Source organism: Battus philenor, unplaced genomic scaffold (assembly GCF_028537555.1).
Source record: "Battus philenor isolate CCGP_79_NKW_IND1 unplaced genomic scaffold, ilBatPhil1.0.hap1 SCAF_16, whole genome shotgun sequence".
NCBI classification, from domain to species: Eukaryota; Metazoa; Arthropoda; class Insecta; order Lepidoptera; family Papilionidae; genus Battus; species Battus philenor.
Genome location: NW_027181678.1, coordinates 14,085,522 through 14,107,425, shown reverse-complemented (window position 1 = coordinate 14,107,425; position 21,904 = coordinate 14,085,522). Strand labels below are relative to the sequence as shown.

General features: G+C 34.2%; 2 protein-coding genes across 2 annotated transcripts; one reads left to right on the top strand and one right to left on the bottom strand.

Moving 5' to 3' along the window:
* Positions 1-275: 275 nt before the first annotated feature.
* On the bottom strand, positions 276-6,985 carry Aps (diphosphoinositol polyphosphate phosphohydrolase 1 Aps). The gene is made up of 3 exons (XM_068762253.1): positions 6,549-6,985; positions 6,319-6,474; positions 276-1,884 (listed from the first exon to the last, which is right to left on the bottom strand). Exons 1-3 carry the CDS (start codon positions 6,645-6,647, stop codon positions 1,672-1,674), a joined length of 468 nt encoding a protein of 155 aa, XP_068618354.1. The 5' UTR covers positions 6,648-6,985; the 3' UTR covers positions 276-1,671.
* A 340-nt stretch (positions 6,986-7,325) lies between these two features.
* LOC137919192 (disks large-associated protein 5-like) lies at positions 7,326-19,712 on the top strand. The gene is made up of 9 exons (XM_068762187.1): positions 7,326-7,405; positions 7,514-7,602; positions 7,751-8,699; positions 9,730-9,872; positions 11,603-11,761; positions 15,779-15,935; positions 16,669-16,871; positions 17,807-17,875; positions 18,615-19,712. The coding sequence occupies exons 1-9, from the start codon at positions 7,402-7,404 to the stop codon at positions 19,053-19,055; spliced, it is 2,214 nt and encodes a 737-aa protein (XP_068618288.1). The 5' UTR covers positions 7,326-7,401; the 3' UTR covers positions 19,056-19,712.
* Positions 19,713-21,904: the final 2,192 nt, after the last annotated feature.

Sequence of the window (21,904 nt, the reverse complement as noted above, 5' to 3'; positions counted from 1 at the left end):
TAAAAGGAAGCAAGCACATAATTCAAGGTGCTTGGTTTGGGGTAATTACATATATATCTAGATGTTTGATTATAGGACCTTTTTACAATTAAAACAAATTCACTAGTTTAAAAATCCTAAATTACAAAGAACTTATGTCTGTACATTGTCTGGTTTAGAACACTGAAAAGGAACTTATTATCAAACAAAACTCTTCAGAAGAGTAATATAAAATTTATTCTTTAAAACTCACCAAGGAATCTTATTCAACCAAAATTAAATAAAAAAAATTGAGATTGTATGTCTTTTTGTTTTAATGCTAACAAAATAAAATTAACATTTATTCCATTGTAGTATAAAAATATACGTAAAAATAGAAAAGGAGATGTTACAAGAGTTACGTGTACTAGCGGTCGTCGCCATCTTGTTAAGCCTGACGTTTGGTTGTCATACGTCAAATTTACGCGCCAAACGTGTAATTTGCAGTACCGTAATCCGTCGCGGCTCTGATTTCACAATATTTAATTTCAATTCAAAATCCAAAGTACAAAAGCCTAAAAAATTACCCAATGGTTCTATAAAAATAGCTAAGTCACTTACAATCTATGATTGGCCCAAATATGATACCGTAAGATTTTTTCATCTCTAAATTTCGAATTGACAAAAAATTTCGTCGTAAAATCAAAATTAATAAAAATTAAATAAAACATTAGTTATGGCGCGAAATATGTACGACAATAAATTAGTACAACATACAAATCCCATTATGAGTTACAATTATACACACTTCAGTCAGCCTTTGTAGTTTTACTTACTTAGCTAGTAGCCATTACATGCAATACAGCAAAGTTCCATTCAATTCCTTTTATTTTCATGAACTAGTCCAATTCAACTTAAATATTTCTGTAGACATTTAAGTCTCTTGTCAACTTCTCACTCTATTTTATCGTTGTCAACCATATGCCTGGCTGGTGGTAAGAAAATCGAAAAACATTTTCAATTGACATTGTTCTTATTAACTTGAAATTTAAATAATGTTCCTGTTTTAAGTACATGACAATGATCATCACTTTAATTGGTCCTATTAAATCATTTACCCATAAACATGTTTTACGAGAAATTAAGATTATATTTGAAAAAAAAAAAGGGTTTTCTTCAATTTTAATTTAGGCACTTAGAATGTTTGGGCTGATTTGACAAACTTCTATCCATAATAGTGACAAGGTAAAGCTGGCTTAACCCAACCTTGGATATAATTTCAATTAAATCAAATAGAAAAGGAGGCTTTTCTATTTCTTTTATCAAACCGCCTGCCTGATCAGATTGTTAAAATCCATTGTCTGATTTTAATTAAAGAGATAGCAGTAATAAGTAACAGTAGTAAGTTATACAAATAGAATGAATTTCAATGTTATCTTAGGAAAAATTTCAATTATTCAAGCAATTATCAACAAACTAAACAAAATGATACTTAAAAAAATTTATTACATATTAAATAACCTATGTCTGGCAACATTTATGTTTGAAATAATATAAGAAAAGAATTTAACATATAAAAAAATAATTTCGGCAACGGGCTGTCGGTCAGAATTAAGCGATTGATACAAGACGGTACTGCAAATTGCGGGCGGTGTAGCGGTCGTGGCGCAGCAAGCTGGGTTTTAGCTTCCTTAACATAAGAGCAATATTGGCTTAGCTGCCCGGGTCATCAGGTTTCTGTTTCGAGCGTTTGAGTTGCTGCAGGTAGTGGCGCTGGATGGGCTTGTGGAGTGCTAGCTGAGCGAGGGCATCCTCTATAGAGAACCACTGACGCTTTCTTCCCATCTGTCGGGAGTCCTCCCACTCAGCCAGCTCCTGGGTCACGGTCATCACGTACACCTCGGTTCGGTGTTTGTGTTCCCGGTTCTGGAAATTGATTAAAGGAACTTAAAATTTGATAAAATTCCATGTTAGTAGATCCTAGATAAATAAAAATTTCTAGCCCCCATAAATTTGTAACTAAGAAAAATTTTTTCTATAGCCTAAAGGATTGAGGCCAATCAAGAGTGAATATCAGCCCATTTATGCAATGTTTATTAACCTGCGCTGGTAGATGAGGAAAAGTCTCTATACATTGCCTAGAGACCTCATAAAACCTGCTACCAAGAGTTTGTCTACTCCAAGTACTATAACCATTCCTCCTTTCTACAACATGACACCCACCCGCACATTGAATCCATGGAACAATAATAAGTTACAATGCAAGAAAAATCTTATTGATAGGTGACATCTAGGGCTTACAACACCAGGATTCCAGTATTCCAAATTCATTGTATAAAATCTTTAAAATCATACAATCACATTTATTACACACACAGAGCCGAGTATGGCTAATATATACTTCTATGGTGTATGTAATAAAATAAACAATATCTACTCATTTCAGAACAGTATTTATTGGATTTCACATATTATTTGTTAACAAGTCAATATAACAACTGAGGTGAATAAAAATATAACTAGTAATTTTTTTATTAATAATACCGGTTTTAATACAGGTATCTCGATATTTCAAATATCAAATACCCTTCAGATTTTAGTTTGGTATTGTAAGCCTTAGTGACATCCATATGTCTGAACTAGACACTGTTTCTCGCTTAACTCGCAATAAAGAAATATTATTTAAGAGCTTAATACAGTCAGTAACAGTAATTGATATCTTGTAAATATGACACAATTGTATTAAGTTTCTTGAGGTTAGAATTTACGTCCAAGAATTGTTCATCGCGCTAGACATTTGTGGTTTAACAATGACTAATAATACAAAATAATCAATGGATCATTTTTGTGTTATGTCATAAGACAAGCATATTTACATGTTATTCTTCAATTAACTTTATTACTAATCTTCATAATTACACTAATGTGATCTAAATATAAGAGAAATTATCATTTAAAACCTAAGAAGGCCACATCCAAAAGATTCAGTGCTTGAAAATCATCAGTTGATAATTAGAGAACTTGCTAATAGTGTTGGAATATCATTTGGCTTTGGATGTTTTGTGTCTCAAACACGTTGTCTCAATTGATTAAAGTCATACAGTATTGGTTCTTTGCAATTTTTTTTTATCAAAAACTACTCATATCATTCTGCAACCAACATATTCTGTTGATTTGGCTCTTCATATGACAATTGAGTAAACACAAAAAGTGAACGCTGGAACACTGTTCTAACAGATTGAGGAGATAAAAACAGAATTGAAAGTATTGAAGGCTATACTGGAAGACTATTCCGACTGTTTCAAGTATTGGATAAAGTGTTGGCAAGTGTTATATCAGACAAGGTTTACTTTGAAGGGGATGAAGTTGATTTAGAAGAGTAAATAAAGAATTGACATTTTATTAACAAGTTCACCTAACTTTTGGATCACAGTAGTATATTTATTATCACAAGACTTCTGAATGAATCTACATATGTTTATCTGAATGTTACATATTTTTATTTGTACATTGAATTACAAGTATAACTAACATCATGTTTTTTCCTCAATTGAAGCCACAAAGACCCTGAAACCACAGCCAATGAGTCCATATATCTGGTGATGCAACACATTTTGCATTGCATTTTAATGTTCTAAGAAATTTAGGAAGCTTTATTGCACTATGTTGCAATGATTTTTACACAGCACATTCTTTAGTTTTTCTAGGAAATTTAGGTTTGTATATGTATTGCAAGCACTTGACACATGACAAATATAGCATACATATACAAAATGTTATATGTCTGTAGTTGGTAAGATAGATAATTGAGATTCTACTAATAAACTGTTAGACTGAACCCCTCTATGCACATTTTAAAGTCTGAAACACAGTTTCTTTATCTAGATTTTGAACATATCTAGAAAGTACATTTTGTCATAGGTGAAACACTGGACAATAGACAATAGGAATAGTTTTTGATAGGATAGATTGGAAGTGGCCAAAAACATCCAAAAACTTTATAAAATACTAGATGCTGGTCACATGGTCAACCATAGACAGTTTCCTATTAAATTTTGGGAGGATATACTCTGTTGTACTTGCCAGACCATGGTTACACTTCAGAACTACATGGTCTAAGTGGCCACCTATTCTCTAACCTTTCCATGTAAAATATATATATGTATAAGTGTATAGTAATGTATGTATGTTTACATGTACATAAGCCTTTTTTATTATATACACCCTAAGCTGCCATATCCTTTGTATCTCTCATCTCCATTCAAAGCTTGTGTGGTAGAGATCACCCCTTGTACATCTATATAATTTTTTTTTACAGTTTTGGTGTACAATAAAATGTTAGTATAAATAAATACCCATATAATTATGAATAAAAATCTAAATATTGAAATCTATAGCATGTCATATATTTTCTACACAAATTTTCTGTGGTAGTAAATTCATTTTAACATACGAATATTTTTTAGACAAAACAAATTTTGTACTAATGCCAAAATGTTGCTAGTACAATTAACAAATTTTGTTTGTTTCTCAGCATAATTTAGCTTTTAAGTGGATTAGACATTAATGCTAAAATTCTTTGAAGTTCATCCAAGGTCGACTTGATCAATCATTCAAAGATATTGGCACTTGGACATGTTTAAACCATTAGTTAATGTTACTAAGACCAAATGTTGTATTTATGTCAACTCAATGACCTTTGTCAGACCATAGATTTCAACCATAATCTATATAATTATAGTGTCTGTTTCTGATATTACTACATAGAGAGAAGAAACTGCTATTTACTACATACACATGAATACATGTACTGAACATATACCACGATTACTTTTCTTAATATTTGTCTGTCTGTTTGTTCTGGCTAATCTCTGAAATGACTGGTCCGATTTTGAGGGGACTTACTGGCAGGTAGCTGATGTAATAAGGAGTAATTTAGGCTATCTTTATTTACTAATGCCATAGCGTGAACATACCTTAATTTTTACTTACGGCACATATACATAGATATACTTCATTGCTTGTTGACAACTAATTCTCTATATATCTATATCATATATCGCTAAATGTCAAAGTGACATTGACATTTATCACCATTTGCAAAAATTAAGGCACATTCACATTATGACATTACTTTTGCACCACCTATGACATACTACTTCTTATACTACAATATTTAGGCCATATTGCTTATAATGATGACATAAACTTAGAACGCCATGGTGATTAAAAATGTGAATGTAAAGACAGACAGGTCAAAGTCCAAATTAGTAATCAGACCAGAGATTGTAGTAGTTGAAGGGACAAATTAGTTGCAATATCTGGAATAAAAATTAAAAACTGCTGGCTGACTGAATTAAGTGCCATCATATTCAGCGGTAAGGGAAACAGAAGAAGAATGGTCAGTTCAGCCAAGGTTTACACTTAAATATCACAAATCAGGAATGAGAAGATTAATGATGAACAAAAGTAACTGATATAGTCCAGCTGATTGGCAAAGTTGTGCAGAACCGATGGCCACTGGCATCGTAAGGTTCTGGAGTGGTGACCGAGGACCAGTGTTTCTAGACCCTTTTTATGCTATGCTCCACTTGTGCCTTTCTAAATTAAAATAATTTTTATATTACAGCAAAAGAATTAAACTTGAGTCGAGACATTTTTCGAATTTCCGCAATGTGAGGTGTCGGTTCTTTGTTGGGAACCACTACTGCAGACCAATAAATGCAGTGTAAGACTTCCAACCAGGTTGATAAATGACCTTGAAAAGGTAATGAGAGGATATTGGATACAGGCATCTTCTTACTAAAGCTATGGGATTTTTGGAGGATAATGAGTCTTCAGATGAAATATTGATTCCCTTCATCAATCAGAAATGTGTCGTTCATCAATCCAAGCTTCTTTACTTTATGAATAAATAATTTTTTTAAAGAGAACATATTTGTAATTTATTAAAAGATTAAAACAAAGAATGTTAGTCTATTCGATAATGTTAATGTCTGTTTAATTAAATCAAATCTGTGTATTACACTTATATTCAAAATTGTATAAAATAATAGGTAAATAGGTAAGGACAATTTAGATAACTTTTTTTTGTATAATAATCACATATTTTATCATGTGGAATTAAATTAAAAACCATTCATAACACTTGTTCTTTGCTTATAGCTGGTCATTGTTGACGTTTTATACATATCGAAAAATTTTCATGCTAAATTTAAATTTTTTTACATAGTTTCGATCAATGAAGCCTAAAAGTGAATGAATCACTTTGTTAAACAAACATGTTATGACTCGAATTTGACACTAGCTGACAAAAAACACCTGTCAAGTTAATCGAGTGTTTCTGAATAGAGATCTCACCTCGAATACACCAAGGCAGCGGCCCAGCTTGCCGATGACGCCAGCTTCTTCCAGCACCTCGCGCATGGCGGTCACTGAGGGCTCCTCTTCGGGCTCCACGCCGCCCCCCGGCACGATCCAGTTGTCGGGGCGCCGCGAAGACGTCACGAGCAACACCTACGCGGTGAAAACACGCCTCATTATTCACCATGCCAGTCTTACAACAAAACGCTTTGCCGCATCACACTAACCTCTGTTTCGGCGTCCGACCGTACACATATACAAGCGGCGCGGCGTCGGAAGCCCTCATCGTCGTAAATACGGATAGAATTAGGCTTCTCTTTAACCATTTCGAGTAAACACGTAAACACGAACAAAACAGACGATCACAAACGAAAAGCAGACATTAAATAGAAAGAAAATGATAAACCGAACTTAATTTTTTAACGATCAACAAACGCCATAGCTGAGGTATCCTAAGATAAATGTATCCATTTTTGACTAATTTATGAGTTACACAACGTACATGTAAACGAAACTATAATAACAATAACACTACAATTAGAGCAATATTTCAGCTACAACTAGCTTTTGATCGCGTATTTCAAGCCCATGTTGGATGGTGCCTGACGTTTTCTCGGCGAAAATCGAAATGGGTTTTGGAAAGCAATTACGACGAGTCTATCAGCTGACAGCCGGAAGTTAAAAATTATATTGCCACATTTATTAAATATTAAGTATAGTTTTATATTGTAGGAAATTAGTATAAAATTTTAAACCCACATGCTTATTCGACCAATAAAAAGTCACTAGATTATTTAAAAATATTGCTTTTATATTATTATTTAACATTTTTTTAAATTAATTTTTAATTTGTTTTCCAGGTTTTAAAGACAGAGTTAAAAATATAAGTTTATTTATGTTAATATAATACAATATCGATATTGCCTAGATAATCTTATGTATATTGCAACATCGTCAAAATATTCTTTGATCTATTGTTTGTTCGAATTTGAAACATTTGAATCGCTTCTTGTCAGTTGGGCGTTTAAATTTGACTTAATACGTTTTTCATTGTTTATTTTCTGTTCATAGGTTTCGGTTATGGGTTGGTATCGTAATTATATATCTAATATTTTTGGTTAATGTGTTTCTGTCAAAATAGTCCGTACTTTAATAACATTTACAATATGTATAATTTTTAAACATTTTACAGATCGTAGTTTTGATATTATAACATTACTAAAGAATCATCAAAAGAAACATCAGCACAAGCATACATCGAAAATGAACGTTTCGGCAGGGGTAAATATGTTTGACTTTATGTTTTAATATATTATACAGATTCATAGAAATCGATTTAGTTCAATTTATAAGTAAAGTCCCTTATAATGTTTGTGTTGTCTTACGTATCTCTGAATATTTTATAGTTCCATTGTTATTAATTTTAAAGGTTCAGAAACGATTGGAGAAGAATATAAAACTTAGAAAAAGTAACAGGTTGACTATCTTTGATAGTATTAGGAATTTGGCTCCATGTGAGGAGGTGGTACTGGATCCAATATCAGAGAAACAGAAAAAGATTGAACACAGAAGACTTCAACTAGAAAAATGGAAGCTTGAAAAGGTTGAAAAACGGAAAGAAGCAGCAGCTCATAAAAAGAAACCATTTGTGATAGGTGTCCCCCATGCTCCATTGAAGTATGAACCACCTCCACCACCAAAAGCAATGCCGAGTAAATCGGGACGAGTGACTAGATCCCAGTCTAAAGCAAACAACCAGATAGTGCAGAAGAGTACTAAACTGTCTAAAACAAAACTGTCCCAATCCTTTGCTCCAAAGAATGCTGAATTTAAACCTCCGAAACTTAAAAACTCTGATACATTGCCGTCTTTGGTTTCAATAGGTGCAACAAGAAAGACAAGAAAGACAGACATTACCTTTAACCCTGTGCTCTCTGATTCTCAAAAGTCTACACAATCTGAACCATCTATTAAAGTACAAACTATTAATAACAACAAAACTACTGAAAAACCTTTGAGAAATAAGAACAAATCTCCAAGCCACAAGGATTTGCAAAGTACATCAAAAAGTACTAATGAGACTTTGAAAAAATTACCAAAAAAAAATAAAACTCCCAAGAAAACTGTGAAGGCAGAAACGAAAGTAACTCCAAAAAATAAACCACCAAAAAGTGAATCTAGCTCAGAAGAGAGGCTTAGGTCTGCTAAATCACCCACAAGTCAAACCTATAATGGCGACCTGAATATAAGTAATTTGTTAGACACGCCTTTGACTCCGGAACAGATTGCAGCGGAAGTCAAAAACATCAGTCCTTGTGTAACACTCTCAAGGGGAAAAGATAAAGCTAGAAAAGAAATGAAGAAGAAAATGGAAGAAGGTATAATATTTTTTAAACAGATATTTTTTTCAGGAATGGTGGTAACCTTAATGTTAACCCAAATGGATTGCCACAAAAATGGCTCTCGCACTACCTGCATCTAACAACTTCTTGCAACTTTAACTATGTCAATGGTCCACTAAGGGGGCCCTATGTGCTTGTTTTATTATTTTATTTATTATTTTGTATTGTGTAGTTACAACGTTTGAGCTTTTGGCCCTAATGTCTAACATTAAGACCCTTCGAGCTATGTCTTTAACTTAGGTTCAGTACAAACCTCTTTTGATAACCAATTTCTTATTCAATCTTGCAGAGAAACTCTAAGCTTAGCTCTCTCTGTAGGAATTTTTATTCAGAGTTTACAGTTTTAACTTCAGCTGCCTCCAAATTTACAAAAACATGAGCTTCATAATTTTGGCTATATGATACCCACTGCTGGATGTAGGCCTCCATAGATTTCCAATAAGACTGGTCCACTGCTGGGCCACAGATGCACAAGGGACCTTTTAAATTATGTAGTTACCCTGAGGATACCCTGTGTCCCATGAACAAATGGACCAGATGATGCAAGGTTCAGGATAATAATGTAGAGCAATTCATTCCTAAGCTACTTTCTGTGGCTGGACTTGGATTGGTTTTTAATAGAGAATAAGGAGGCTGGACAGCTCTTCAAAACCTTGGGTGGACATTTCATGGAATGACTAAGCTTAAGAGTCCTCCCAAGGGGTCCTTGGCCTTGGCTGGCAATTGTTGATAATACAGTTTAGAGTTCCAACCCAGAGGTGCCTATTACAGTTGAACCTCAACTTGATTGGCTGATATCATCTTGTTAACATTGCTTCTTAGTGCTAAAAGAAAAAGTGGAGGAAGAAAATATCTTCATCACACATAACTAGAAGAAATGGTTAGGTCTGCTAGTGTTTGTTGATTTTACCACTAGCTAGAAAATCCAGAATGGTACTGTATTTCTAGAAGTAAGCCACATCAAACAAGAGTAGAGAATGAGATATTATGTTCTGTTCTCTTCAAGGTCTGCTGGATGACGACAGCAGTAACATTGAAAGCGTGGAATACTTCAGACGTCAATTAGATTCGGAGGTGATGAGAATTACAGAGATGTGTGATACCTGGGAGAAGATATCACAACAGCTGCTTCTGCCGGAATCCATACAGGTGAAGCTCTCACTTTTTTATTTTTATTAATTGATAAGACTTCAAAACAAGCACATATACAATAAGAGGTCAACGCAAGTTTTTACCTTTAACAAAATTTATAAAATGTGGATGTACCAAAGTATCTAAATCATACAATGATGAAAGTTACATAAGAAGCTTTCGAGCAATATACAGGATGCGTAAAAAAGTCTTACAAAATATATGTATCTATATATCAATATAATATGCACAATAAAAAATATCCTTTTGTTAAATACTAGAACAAAATTTCTTTTTCCTGTAATTGTGTTTTAATGCACAAGGATTGGCTTTGTCATTTAAAGAGCTGAGCTTTAAATAGAGGAATCTCTCTTTCTCTCTCTGTACCTATATATATATATTGAGATTATCATAGTTTTTAATAATTTATTGAAATTTGTCAATTATTTAACAATACAAAAAAAATGACTTAACTACTGAGAAACTGCAGACATAATTTAAGCTAGCTTTTTGTAAACAAGATTTCATAGTCCTTATGATGCTATTATTATTCGCTTACAATAAATTAAATGACAGGAAGAGCTGTATCCAAACCACTTCTTCTTTGCGGGCTGGTTTCTGCATCAGCTATACTCTAAGGCAACTTAACTCCTCCAAAAATCTCAGTCAAACCTTTTACCGGTGATCTTGGTGAGGCATCTAGATGGTCCGAGAGAGACAGCCTTATTTGCTATCCCATAGATCGAAGTAGTACAGTCTAGATTTTTTGCAGGCTTGCCCTTTTCAGAACTGTCCGTAACGCCTAAAGTAAACAGATGTTTCTTAAAAAAAACCATGACTGATTACGTGTAATAGATATAACATAAACCATAAAACGCATTTATTGCATATTTCCGATCTGGATTTCCCACTCGACTCTAAATCTATAAAATAGATAAAATTGGATTTTTAATATTAAAATAACCAATTTTTACTACATACATATAAATATATATAACAGACATACCAAAAGAACAATTTTTAAAATTTTTGTCTGTCTGTTTGTTTCGGCTAATTTTTGAAATGGCTGGACCGATTTTGACGGGACATACTGGCAAGTAGGTGATGTAATAAGGAGTATCGTATGTTTAAGAAAAAAAAATAATGTATAAAAAGTTACAATAGTTTTTTTTTGTTAAATTCCAGGCAGACGAATACATGAGTATTAAAACATGTAATAATACAAGCAAATTTTTTTTATTTAATAATATGATATAATCTTCTATTATTGTCACAACATTTAGTTTTTTTTTACATGTTAAATCCTATATGAAAGCACCTTTGCCCAACTAAATGGTGTGGTATTTAAATTTTTATCCTTTTTATATTTTTGTTTTATTATGTCGTTGTTTCAGCCCATAGATTACCACTGCAAGCCATAGGCCTCCCCCAAAGGTATCTATGGGCAGATATGCCGTACTTGCCATGCTTGGCAGGCAGGTTGGTGATCGCAGTGTGGTATTATGGTATGCAGAGGATGCTGCTGCCCATCCTCTGGAAACTTCCTTATGTTGCAATTCTAAATAGTTAATGTGTAAAATTTCAATTATATAACATTATATCCTGGAAATAGAACCTGCAACCTACAATTATAAGTTTCAGTCCTTATCGCTGGTCTACTAGTCCTTTTGCATGTTTACGTTCACCAGTAGGTGGTAAAGCATATGTGTTAATAATGATGGGATTTATGTTTCGTTTAAACATTTCAGGAGTTGGTCCTGACTGCCATAGGTCAAGGGCGGCTACTGGTGTCCCAGAAGCTGGCACAGTTCGGGTCACTTGTCAGCGCCTGCGCGCGACCGGAGCCTGGCGCCGCGCTGGTCACTCCTGCCGACCTTCACGGCTTTTGGGACATGGTCTTTATGCAGGTAAAACTCATCATCAGCTTTCTACGTTAACCAATCTTCTATCTTGTCCACTCGTCTTTAGTTGCTGTTCTGAAGCTGGTAACAAATGAATAGATATAATTTTTGTGCTATATACACAAGAAGATCTTTGAAGACTTAAATCTGTCATCTGAGTTTATGACCTCTAAGATCAAGATATTTAGATTCCTCACAGACTTTTGTGAAAGTGTCTTTGGCATGTCATTAGGAAGTCTCGCTCTACTGGTGTTCTTACATGTTACTTAACACTAATCATACCAACACTTATTAGATACCTTGTTTACCATAGCGGGTCAAATGACCCGAAATTTACGTTTCCTACTTTTATGTATGAAATATGGATGTTGGAAAGGAAATAAAAATATAATGATAATAAAATATGTATTATAATTATATGAAATAGTATTTTTACAGTTTCTATTTCAAACGCAAAAAATAAGAGTTGTTTTTATACATCACATTTTTTACACATAAGTGTTTCCGTCGCACATTTCCCGCAAACAATTTTTTTACAATTGGAGCAAATTTTATTAGTTTTATTCTCTTTGCAGTATCCTATTTGACACCTCATACGTTTATTAGAATCTGTAACAGGGTTAGGCAACAATCGTTTAGTATTTGCTTTTTCTTTTGGTTGTTCACGGGCAACTCGAAAATTGTCGGCAACTTCTACTGCTTGCTTGAGTAAAAAATCTTGTCTCGAGATATTATCTCCTGTCGTTTGCTTGTATAAAATCCAGGCATTTATACCAACTAAAACAAGGATATTGAAATAGACTTGGAGTGGCCATCTACAAGACAGACTTTGTAGTAAATTTCCTTGCCATTTGATACTCGCCAAATTATTTGCTCCATATGCAGCTCGTGCATATAAAATTGCAATAAGTGCAGCAAGTTTTTTTTTAGATAAACTCCAATCGAATCCTAACACTCTGTTTGCTTCTTCTATTGTGCATGTTCTTATATGGTTCATAATACGGTGGTCAATTATCAATGAAAATGCAGTACTAACTTTACCTTTCATTATATGACGTTTAGCATATCCTGTTGGGCCTACTTCTTGCCTGAAAATGTAATGAAGTGGTGGTCTTCCAGGTGTGCCACCTATTTGTATTTTTTCCCAAACAGATCCATCAATGCAACATGTTGTTCATTTATTTCTGCTTCACTTTCTTCAAAACTTGAGAGTAATCTTCTTCTTTTTTGTCCACAACCGATATTCACAATATTTTTCTCTTCATTGTCAGCATCTGTAGATTCAGACTCATTTTCGTTTGTAACTAATATATCTTCGTTTTCAAAAAATTCATCTTCACTGATTTCTCTCGAAAACTCTTCTCCAATATCATTTGTATCTTCTAAGAATTTGGACTGTCTCGTTCGTTTCGACATTTTATGGGTAAATAGTTACCTGTATCACTAATTAAGCTATCAAAATAAAACAAAAACTATGTACCAAACTTTTCTTTTTTTGCTACCTTTTTTACACAAAAATCTAGTTTCAATCTAAAATTTTTATATTTTCTTGAATTATTCCCAGCTATTTTGATTGAACTACTTTACGTTACAGTCTTCGCATACATTTGCAGTTTACTGAATACAATAAGATAAGCAATATGTATTGATAAGCTTATAAAACAAAAAAATGTTCTCCGGGTCAAATGACCCGATGTGGTAGACAACGGTATACGACAGTTATTACTCAAAATAAACAAAACAAAAAATTATAAAAATAGTATAAAAACAGCAGACTTAAATAGTCAGAAAAAGTCAGTAAGTTAAATTTGGAGAAGTAATAAGATAATATGTGCATTATCAATGCAAAAGTTCAAAATGGGTCATTTGACCCGTTATGGTATGATTAGTGTTAAGTAATGACTAAATAAATTAATTTGAAATATCAGAGCCGACCACAGATACTTGGGCATATGAGAGGTACAGAGGTATGTTATTAGAAAGTGATTCAATTTGATTGTACTTCCTTTCGAATTGAGGGCCTTTTGGCATATTCTTGGAGTGTATCCATATGACCACTACATTGATTCAATTCGGGAAAGAGGGGGTATTTTAACGCCTTGACATACAAAGACGGCTCTGACTTGTTACACATTCCATGTGCCTTTGTAGACTTTTATTGTAAACTAACAATATAATAAATGAATGTTATTAAATTTTGTATGTATATAAATGTATGTAAATTATTGTGCAATGTAAGTAAGCATAAAACACACTGATTCTAAGCTTGTCTACGATTGTTCGCTGGCATGCGTGGCAAGCCAAATTAAATGGTATCTATTGTTGCTATGTTCTCATTCCACAGAAGCGCTTTTAACGTTGACATTTAGTGAACTGTAGTGTATCACGTGGGGTTACCTCCAATACAAAACACTAAGGACGATGAAGTAAAGAAACATGTTTATTAATCAGGAATATACAGGCAAGAATAAAAGAATATCTAAATATTTACACTACACATATACTATAACTAAAGAATTACAAGACTAAATATGCTATGTTTCGAGGTACCGTTTCCGAGAGAGAGTGCTGTTGGTTACGGTACCCCCTGTCCCTGCTTTCATTTACACGGGCCTGCGCGCTGGTGGGACAGATATGGGGGCGTGGGACGCGGGGTGGGGTTCCGCGTATGTACGCCCCGCGCAGGCCATCTCGGTGCGGGGCGCGGGGGAAGGGCTTTGCGAATGGCGGCTCTGCGCAGTGCATTGCCAGCTGTCAACAACAGTATCCTTCAAATGCTTGCATACTTGCATCAATGCGCATTTTATTTGTATGACAAGGGGTTAATAATATATTGTTTGGTTATATATTAGATTTATTAGATAGAAGATCAAAGAAATCTTGCTAAAATGACAGAATATAACACAGAAATTTACTAATTATAAATAAAACTTGTGCTAGTCAATATGTCCATAATCTACGTCCAGATATTGGCATAGTCGTCAGACGTCAGTCTGTTTTCAACTTCTAATATTTAAGGGACTCCGGCTCGACTTCGAGTGCCGGTCTGACGTTAAAATCAGGGAGGAGTCAAAAGCCTCCCTGATAAGCGAAAAAGAGACCAAAGACAACTTCCTCTCATACTGCAAAGAAATAATTATAAAAGTAATTAACAAAAATAAAAGTTAAAGAAAATTAATATAAATGTAAATACAAAATAAGAAATGTTAATGTGATATAATGAGATATATATAATGTGATATTAATGTGAAGCGAAAAAACAATGTAAATAAACAGAAATAAAATTACAAAGTCTTAATGTGTAATGAGAGAGGAATGAAAGGTCACAGAGCGAAAGAAAATGAAAGAAGAAATGTGGAAGAAAACCGAATGAAAGATCTTAAGATGTATAAATGAAGAGTAAGAAAATAAAAAATATTGTGAAAAACTAAATTATAACAAAAAGTCCCTGTCCCACACCAGATAGGGGTACGAGAGGCTCCTAATAGCGGGGGCCAAAAAACAAAAAAAAAATATTTAAGGGATTCTTCCTAAGGCTGGTAGGTCTTGGAGGTAATGACAACTTGAAGTCCAAACTTAAAAAAGTGCCTCAGTATCAAGCTTAGCCCATATTTATACAGATTCTTAAAACAATATTCAACCAATGAACAGTCAGCCAACCACAAGGCGAGAGGTATTGTAGAGCGCTGTCTCTTTCGCCAGACGTAAATATAGCTCTGGCATGGGATATATCTGTTTGATGCGCTGCTGACGATGATGTATTTTAGCTGCTGTATGATCATGGACACCTACCACAACAAGCTTCTTCTGCAGTTCCATGCTGAATAGGTCAGTTTGCAGATATACACTAAACACATGAACACACACATACATTTACACAGACATCATTCCTTGTAGAACTACTATGGGATGGTCACCTTAATTTCTCCTTTTTTTAAATGTGTGTGTGTGTGTATATTTGTATAGTATTTTGACTTATATAATTGTATTGTGTGAAATAGACATATATTATTATTACTATAGGTTGAGAATGTGGACATGCGCTTTAAAAAACTGGAGGAGCTGCGGGCCAGGAATTGGGTGGAAGAAGTTCCCGTGATCCAGAAGAGAAGAGTGCAGAAGACTGTTAAGACTAATGCGAGGCCTGCTGCTACTAGTCGTCTTCGTGATGTCATAGCAGGTGAGGGTTGGCGATAGCAAATAGCTGAAAGTATTAGCCATGTTGTTTACCAGGCTTACCCCAAATTCAACAAAAAAAAAAAGCCATGTAGAAGGCTTTGTTTGTATTCTTCTGTGAAATCGAATCAGCAATGAGGAGATCTGTGGATGAGCGGATTGGTAAGTTAAAGTAAGAAGGCAGGTTACATTGCTATGTATTTAAGGTTTTAGAGACCATGGACTATCAAGTACAGCTGAAGACTCATAAGTTGGACAAACAATCTTAAGGTTGTTGGAAAACGTTGGATGGATCTATGGGGGAGATTCATATATATGGGCCTCCCTGTGATGGGATGGGATTCTAACTCATAAGGCACAGCCATTTCTTCGAAATTGCGTTAGGATTTACAAGCTGACTCTTTAAGTTATTATTATCATCATCATTATATGATGTCAAATGCTAGACTTAGGCTGCACCTTTAGATTTCCCATAGGACCATTTTTCAATGCAAACAGCATCCAATGATCTTACTAGTTCTGTGGTCTTCATCTTAGAACCTTAAGCGGCTATTTGTTGAGCCAATTGCCATTTGAATTTGCCAATGTGCTGGGCTGGTTTGGTAACCTTCATTTGGATCTCATTTCTTATTTAATCCCATAACTCACATGGCTTGTTGAGTTACTATGAGCTTTTCAAATTAGGTGATAGTGAGAAAAGAGAGTGTATATAGTAATACAGTTTTTAATTATTCCAGCTGCGAGAAAGGCTAAGAAAGAGCAAGAGACAACAGAGTCAAGTACAGAGGTGGTAGAAAATGTTGAAAGCAAGACATTCGAGGGTGTTTTCTTCTGCGTGCGTTCCCCGGTATCGTCGCCCGTGCCTGCCAGTACACCCAGCAAGTCCAGCCTGCTCAAAGTTGTACTCTCTAGTGAAGCCAAGAAGGCGTCTGCTTCCAAGGTTAACTCGACTCTCTTAAATTTTTCATCCATAAATAAACTCTTTCCTTTGCATACGGTTTTAGTTGTTTTGATTTTACCACCAGTGCCTGCGTCTCTTAGGCTGAGAGTACATAGTGATTTTTTTAAAATATGTGCTATGGTTTTAGGTGTAAATTATCATGAAAAGATATTTCTTTTAATTTCCGATAGGATTTCTTCAAATTCTTTATCCTACTGCTTTTTTTAAATTATTATATGGACCAATGTTCCACAGACATTAGCATCTTTATATTACCGTTCGTTATTGGCGATTTTTTTGCTCGTGCTTTGCATGTTACAGTTTTTAAGTAAAAAAACACTAAGTCTCTTAATCTATCCTTTATGAGTACTGCAAGGATGGCCAGGTGTTTTCCTGTCACAAACAGAGGTGGTGATAGGTTATTGATAGGTGATTGAAAACCTATTAATAGACCGGTACATAAACATTTGACTAATACCCAAGCATGTAATGGATTTAAAATAATTGTATTTTGACACCATACCTACTTTATATAATGCAATCGCAGTAATTCGGTTCTCTTTATCACCCCATAACATTTTAATATCACAAAATATTTTATAATATATTGGCGCCAAAATTTGAGCTGTTATATAAAAATGGTAGATTCCAAATTCAAATGTAATAATTTTTTTTAAATTATGGCAGTATTTATGGCCAAACTAAGTATAGGATGAACTCATGTCTTGCTTGATAGAAGGAATAAACCAAGTTATTATTTCTTCTGTTTGTTCTTACTTCATAAGTTGCCTTGTAACGTTAACAATTTCATTTTGGATGTGGAGCCTTTCACTACACAGTTAAGCCTGTAAATTTGAATAGATTTTTTTTTTGGATCTTTCAACCTAAGACCTAAGGTTACTTATTTTTAAAGTAGTATATATATTAATCCGCAGAACTCCGCGTCATTGGCAATGCTCCGAGCGTCCATCATCAGCAGGAATGTGGAAAACAGTGAAGTGAAGGTTTGTTCATTTGTCAACTACTAAAATAATGATCATCTGAGCCATAGTGAAGAGGTGGCCATTGGTGGTATTTGTGACAGCCCAGGGGTAGGTAGGTTGTCTGTCAATTGTGGCAATTATGGTATATCCTCCCATAGATGCTTTTAAGGGAGGCCTATGACCAGCAGTGGGCGTCTATGGGCTGTAACAACGACGACTCTCTCCAGTTTGTTTGTGTAGATCCTCAATGAAGGAGCTTAGAAATTGTAAGGAATCAAAATGAGTTGATTATTCCTAGTTCTCATGTTCAAAAATTAAATAAATCAAATGATTGTATGTCATAAGGTATATATATGTACAATAAAATTGCACAACCAATTTCGTATCTGCAACTGGAGAGATTAAAAATCAATATTAAAAACCATATTATTTTATCCAAGAATACTACACTAATGTTTATGTGGAATTAAATGTTGTTGGTGCTCACTTGGGAAGATAATTATTGTCGTGCACTCTATAACTATATTTTAAAGAGCAACTGTTGAGTTTTTTGCTGGCTCTAAGCAGTACTGCCTTCCGAGCCAGTGGTAGCTTCCTGTAGGGACACCAATGCCGACAGTTTGTTGATTGACGATTTGAAAGTAATTGTAATAATCTATTTAAATAAAGAATATTTGGAAATGTAATTGATGAATGTATGCATTTAAGTATTCATAGAAAATTGCTATTTAGGAATTTAACAACTACCTTTTGTTTACAGCATGGAAAAGAGTCAATGTCACCCATAGACCTTACCGCAACACCGGCTAGGAGTATCCTCAAATCTGTGAACACATCAACAAAGAAGAAGTCCCATAGGAAGTCATTTAAAATGGTACTCTTCAATGACTCTGATACAGAAGCAAATGATATAGATATTCTCGCAAACAGCATAGAGAACAACAAAGAAAAGGAAAGAGTGAAGGAGGACGATAAAGAAAATGAAAGAAGAAAATCTAAAATTGAGACACAGAAAGCAGTGGAAGAAAGAAGCCCGGTATTAACAAGGAGTAGACGTAAAAGTATAGGCATGACCTTGATGGACATGTCGATTGGTAATTTGGAAGAGCAATTAAGAATGGGAGAGAAAAAAGAAGAGTTGTCAAAAATTAATCAAACACCAAAGCGGACACGAAGAAGGAAAAGTTCTGCATATGTGTGATGTGTGGTTTTATCATCCTGTATTACTAATGTCAATTTTATGTAATCAATTTATTGCAAATTGATTTATATATGTGAGTGTGTTCTCCATCTTTGATCCATTAGGAGAGGATGTGTTCATAACTCGAATCAAATGTTTCCTGAGATTTTTGATAGGCAAGTTATTGGATGGTTGACTACACATAGGTTAAGGAACTTAACTATATAGGCAAGATTCAAATATAGAACTGATATATTAAGGGGTATTAAACATTTTATTTTGTTGTTAATTTATAATACTATATTATTCTTAATGAACATTTCTTGTTATATCTTTCTTTGAAATATTCTGACAAGTGTCAAACTTAAAAGCAAACAGGCTCAAACTTTTTTATTTTTATATAGAACTGTACATTGTAATAAACATAAAGCCATAAAAAATATCAAATGCATGAGAAAATAAAAAAAAAAATTAATAAAGTCTGTTAAAACAAAAATGTAAAATGTACACATTGCTGTAAGTCTGAATGTTCATATTGGAATGGGTGATCCTGAGTTATTTTTTAAGTATACCAATATATAGTTTTTCGTCTTTTCTGAAAAATTGCATTTTTGGACTTATCATTTTATTCAGAGGGTGCGTTGATACATAAAAATCATGTCATGACAAACTTGACTCTAGTTTATATATAGTTAAGTTCCTAAACCTATGAAGTATAGTGATTTTCTATCATCATGTGTTATTGAAAATTGCTTGGAGTCATAAGAAAATGTGACGTATGGAATTTTTTAATTTGAAAATCATGGCAGACAATAGTGATTGTCAGGGTATTTTAATAGCTCTCAGACCATTATCATCTTGTCTAGAAAAACTTGACAAATATATCTGAATTTACATTGCAGGTGAGACATCTTCTGTTACTTGACTATGTAGTGTAGTTTCCTTTTTTCTTTTTCCTTATAATAGGCAAAGGACAAGAGGCCATACAGCCAAAGGTTCTTATTTTTAACTGTTTACATATAAGGTTTAATATAAATAATTTTATCATTATTATTACTTTTTAATTTGGCTACGTTGAATTTCATTAGCATACTTATATATTAAAAAATAGTTGTAATTTAATGCTAAATAATAGTGAATGTTTATTCAAAATACGACCAATTAGTGTTTCGACTGTTATTTTTATTGAGTGTTTACACCAGCTCTTTAATGAACTTATATAGTTATTTTTTTTAAAAATGGTTTTAATTAAATTTTTCCCGCCTTTCTACATTTGACTGATTATGAGGTGACCTCCATTTTAAGTATTATTTATAATCCTTGCTACTTACCTTGACCATTCGACGCGACCATTCTCCCAGGAATCAAGATAGTGGTTTGCGGCGTGTGGCGCGGTTTCTGCATTTCTTGACGCGACCTCTGAAAAAAATTGACATTTAAAAAATCCAAGATGGCCGAACCGCGGGTGCCGATTTTTTCATTGTTTTCGGAGAATCGGAGGGACGCTCTATACGATGAAAGTACGGCGAGTCGAAAAAACAATATGGCCGCTAAGGTGTTGCGTACCCGTGTTCGAGCGCTTGCTTCGCGGTCGCGCGACGTTGGCCTTGTGAAATTTTCGGTTTGCCTTTTCGGAAATATATCCAATTCTACCAACCCGGGTGGATTTTTTCCCCCTCGATAGCATCCTTTCCGGGTTCCCCGAGTAAAACCTGTAAAAAAACTGCACTTTTTCGAATTCGAATAATCGGAGCCTATAGCTTTCCAGGACGCGATCGCAAGTTTTTTTACCACCCGCGAGAAATTTTCCGATGTTAGATTCAAAGAAATTCATAAAAGTATATAAGTACAAAGTGCATTTTTAACGATAAAATCGCACCAAAAAACGCGTCGCGTTCGTAATAATGATATTTAATCATTTTCGTTGCCATTTACCGGCAACACTAGCCACAAGATTTTTTTCAAGTTACAACTCCCGCAAAGTGGAAGACAGGTTCGCAATGTATGTGGCTTTCTTTTCATATTTCTAGTGTATTTGGCAAAAATATGACATTAAGTAAATGCAAGATGGCGGCCGCGCTTCGTAATGCGACTTTTTTCTTTCTGCTCCAATATCGATGTCGTTTTCGATTATTTGTAGAATTATCAATAGGTGAATTTTGAAAAAATGAGAAAAACAAGATGTCCACCCAGATATTCGAGTTTGAAGCTTGTTTATTTCAGAGGTGACTGCGGACTCGCATCAAGGAGGTAATTTCGAAATAAACCTTTCATCCTCTCCCAAGTGTCCTGAATTTTGATAGCCGTGAAGGATTTTTTTAAAAAAGGATCTGGGTCCTCGGAGTGATTCAAGTGGAACCTTTGGAAAATTGCCCTTTCCGGAGTAAAATGGTCTCGGAAGCTGTCATTTTCAGCGCGAGTTGCTTAGTTGGTTGGCGATTTTGAGGTTAAGTAGTATTGTCATGTGTAGTGGTTTTTCTCTATTCCTGCAAATTTTTGGGCTTTATTAAAAATATGAAAAGTAGAAGAAGCAATATTTTTAATTATAATCCGTAGCAAATAATGTAACGTATTTGTACAAATGGTATTTGACAATTTTCGTCGCTCGTCGCAGCCGCAGGTTTTTGTTATCAACTTTTCACATTCCCACACCCATAAACATAGAAGTTGAAATTAATGTATGACAAACAAATTGCTTCATTTGGAACTTTGATTACAAGAAAAATGCCATACGAAAAATAAAACTACTTTTTTTCTTTTCTTATATTCATTTTTTATTTTCGGACGATCGCCGTTGTTTGACGAATATATCATGTACTAGTAAAATTGTCAACGCTTATAAATAGTATATGATTATAAAGAATTTAGAT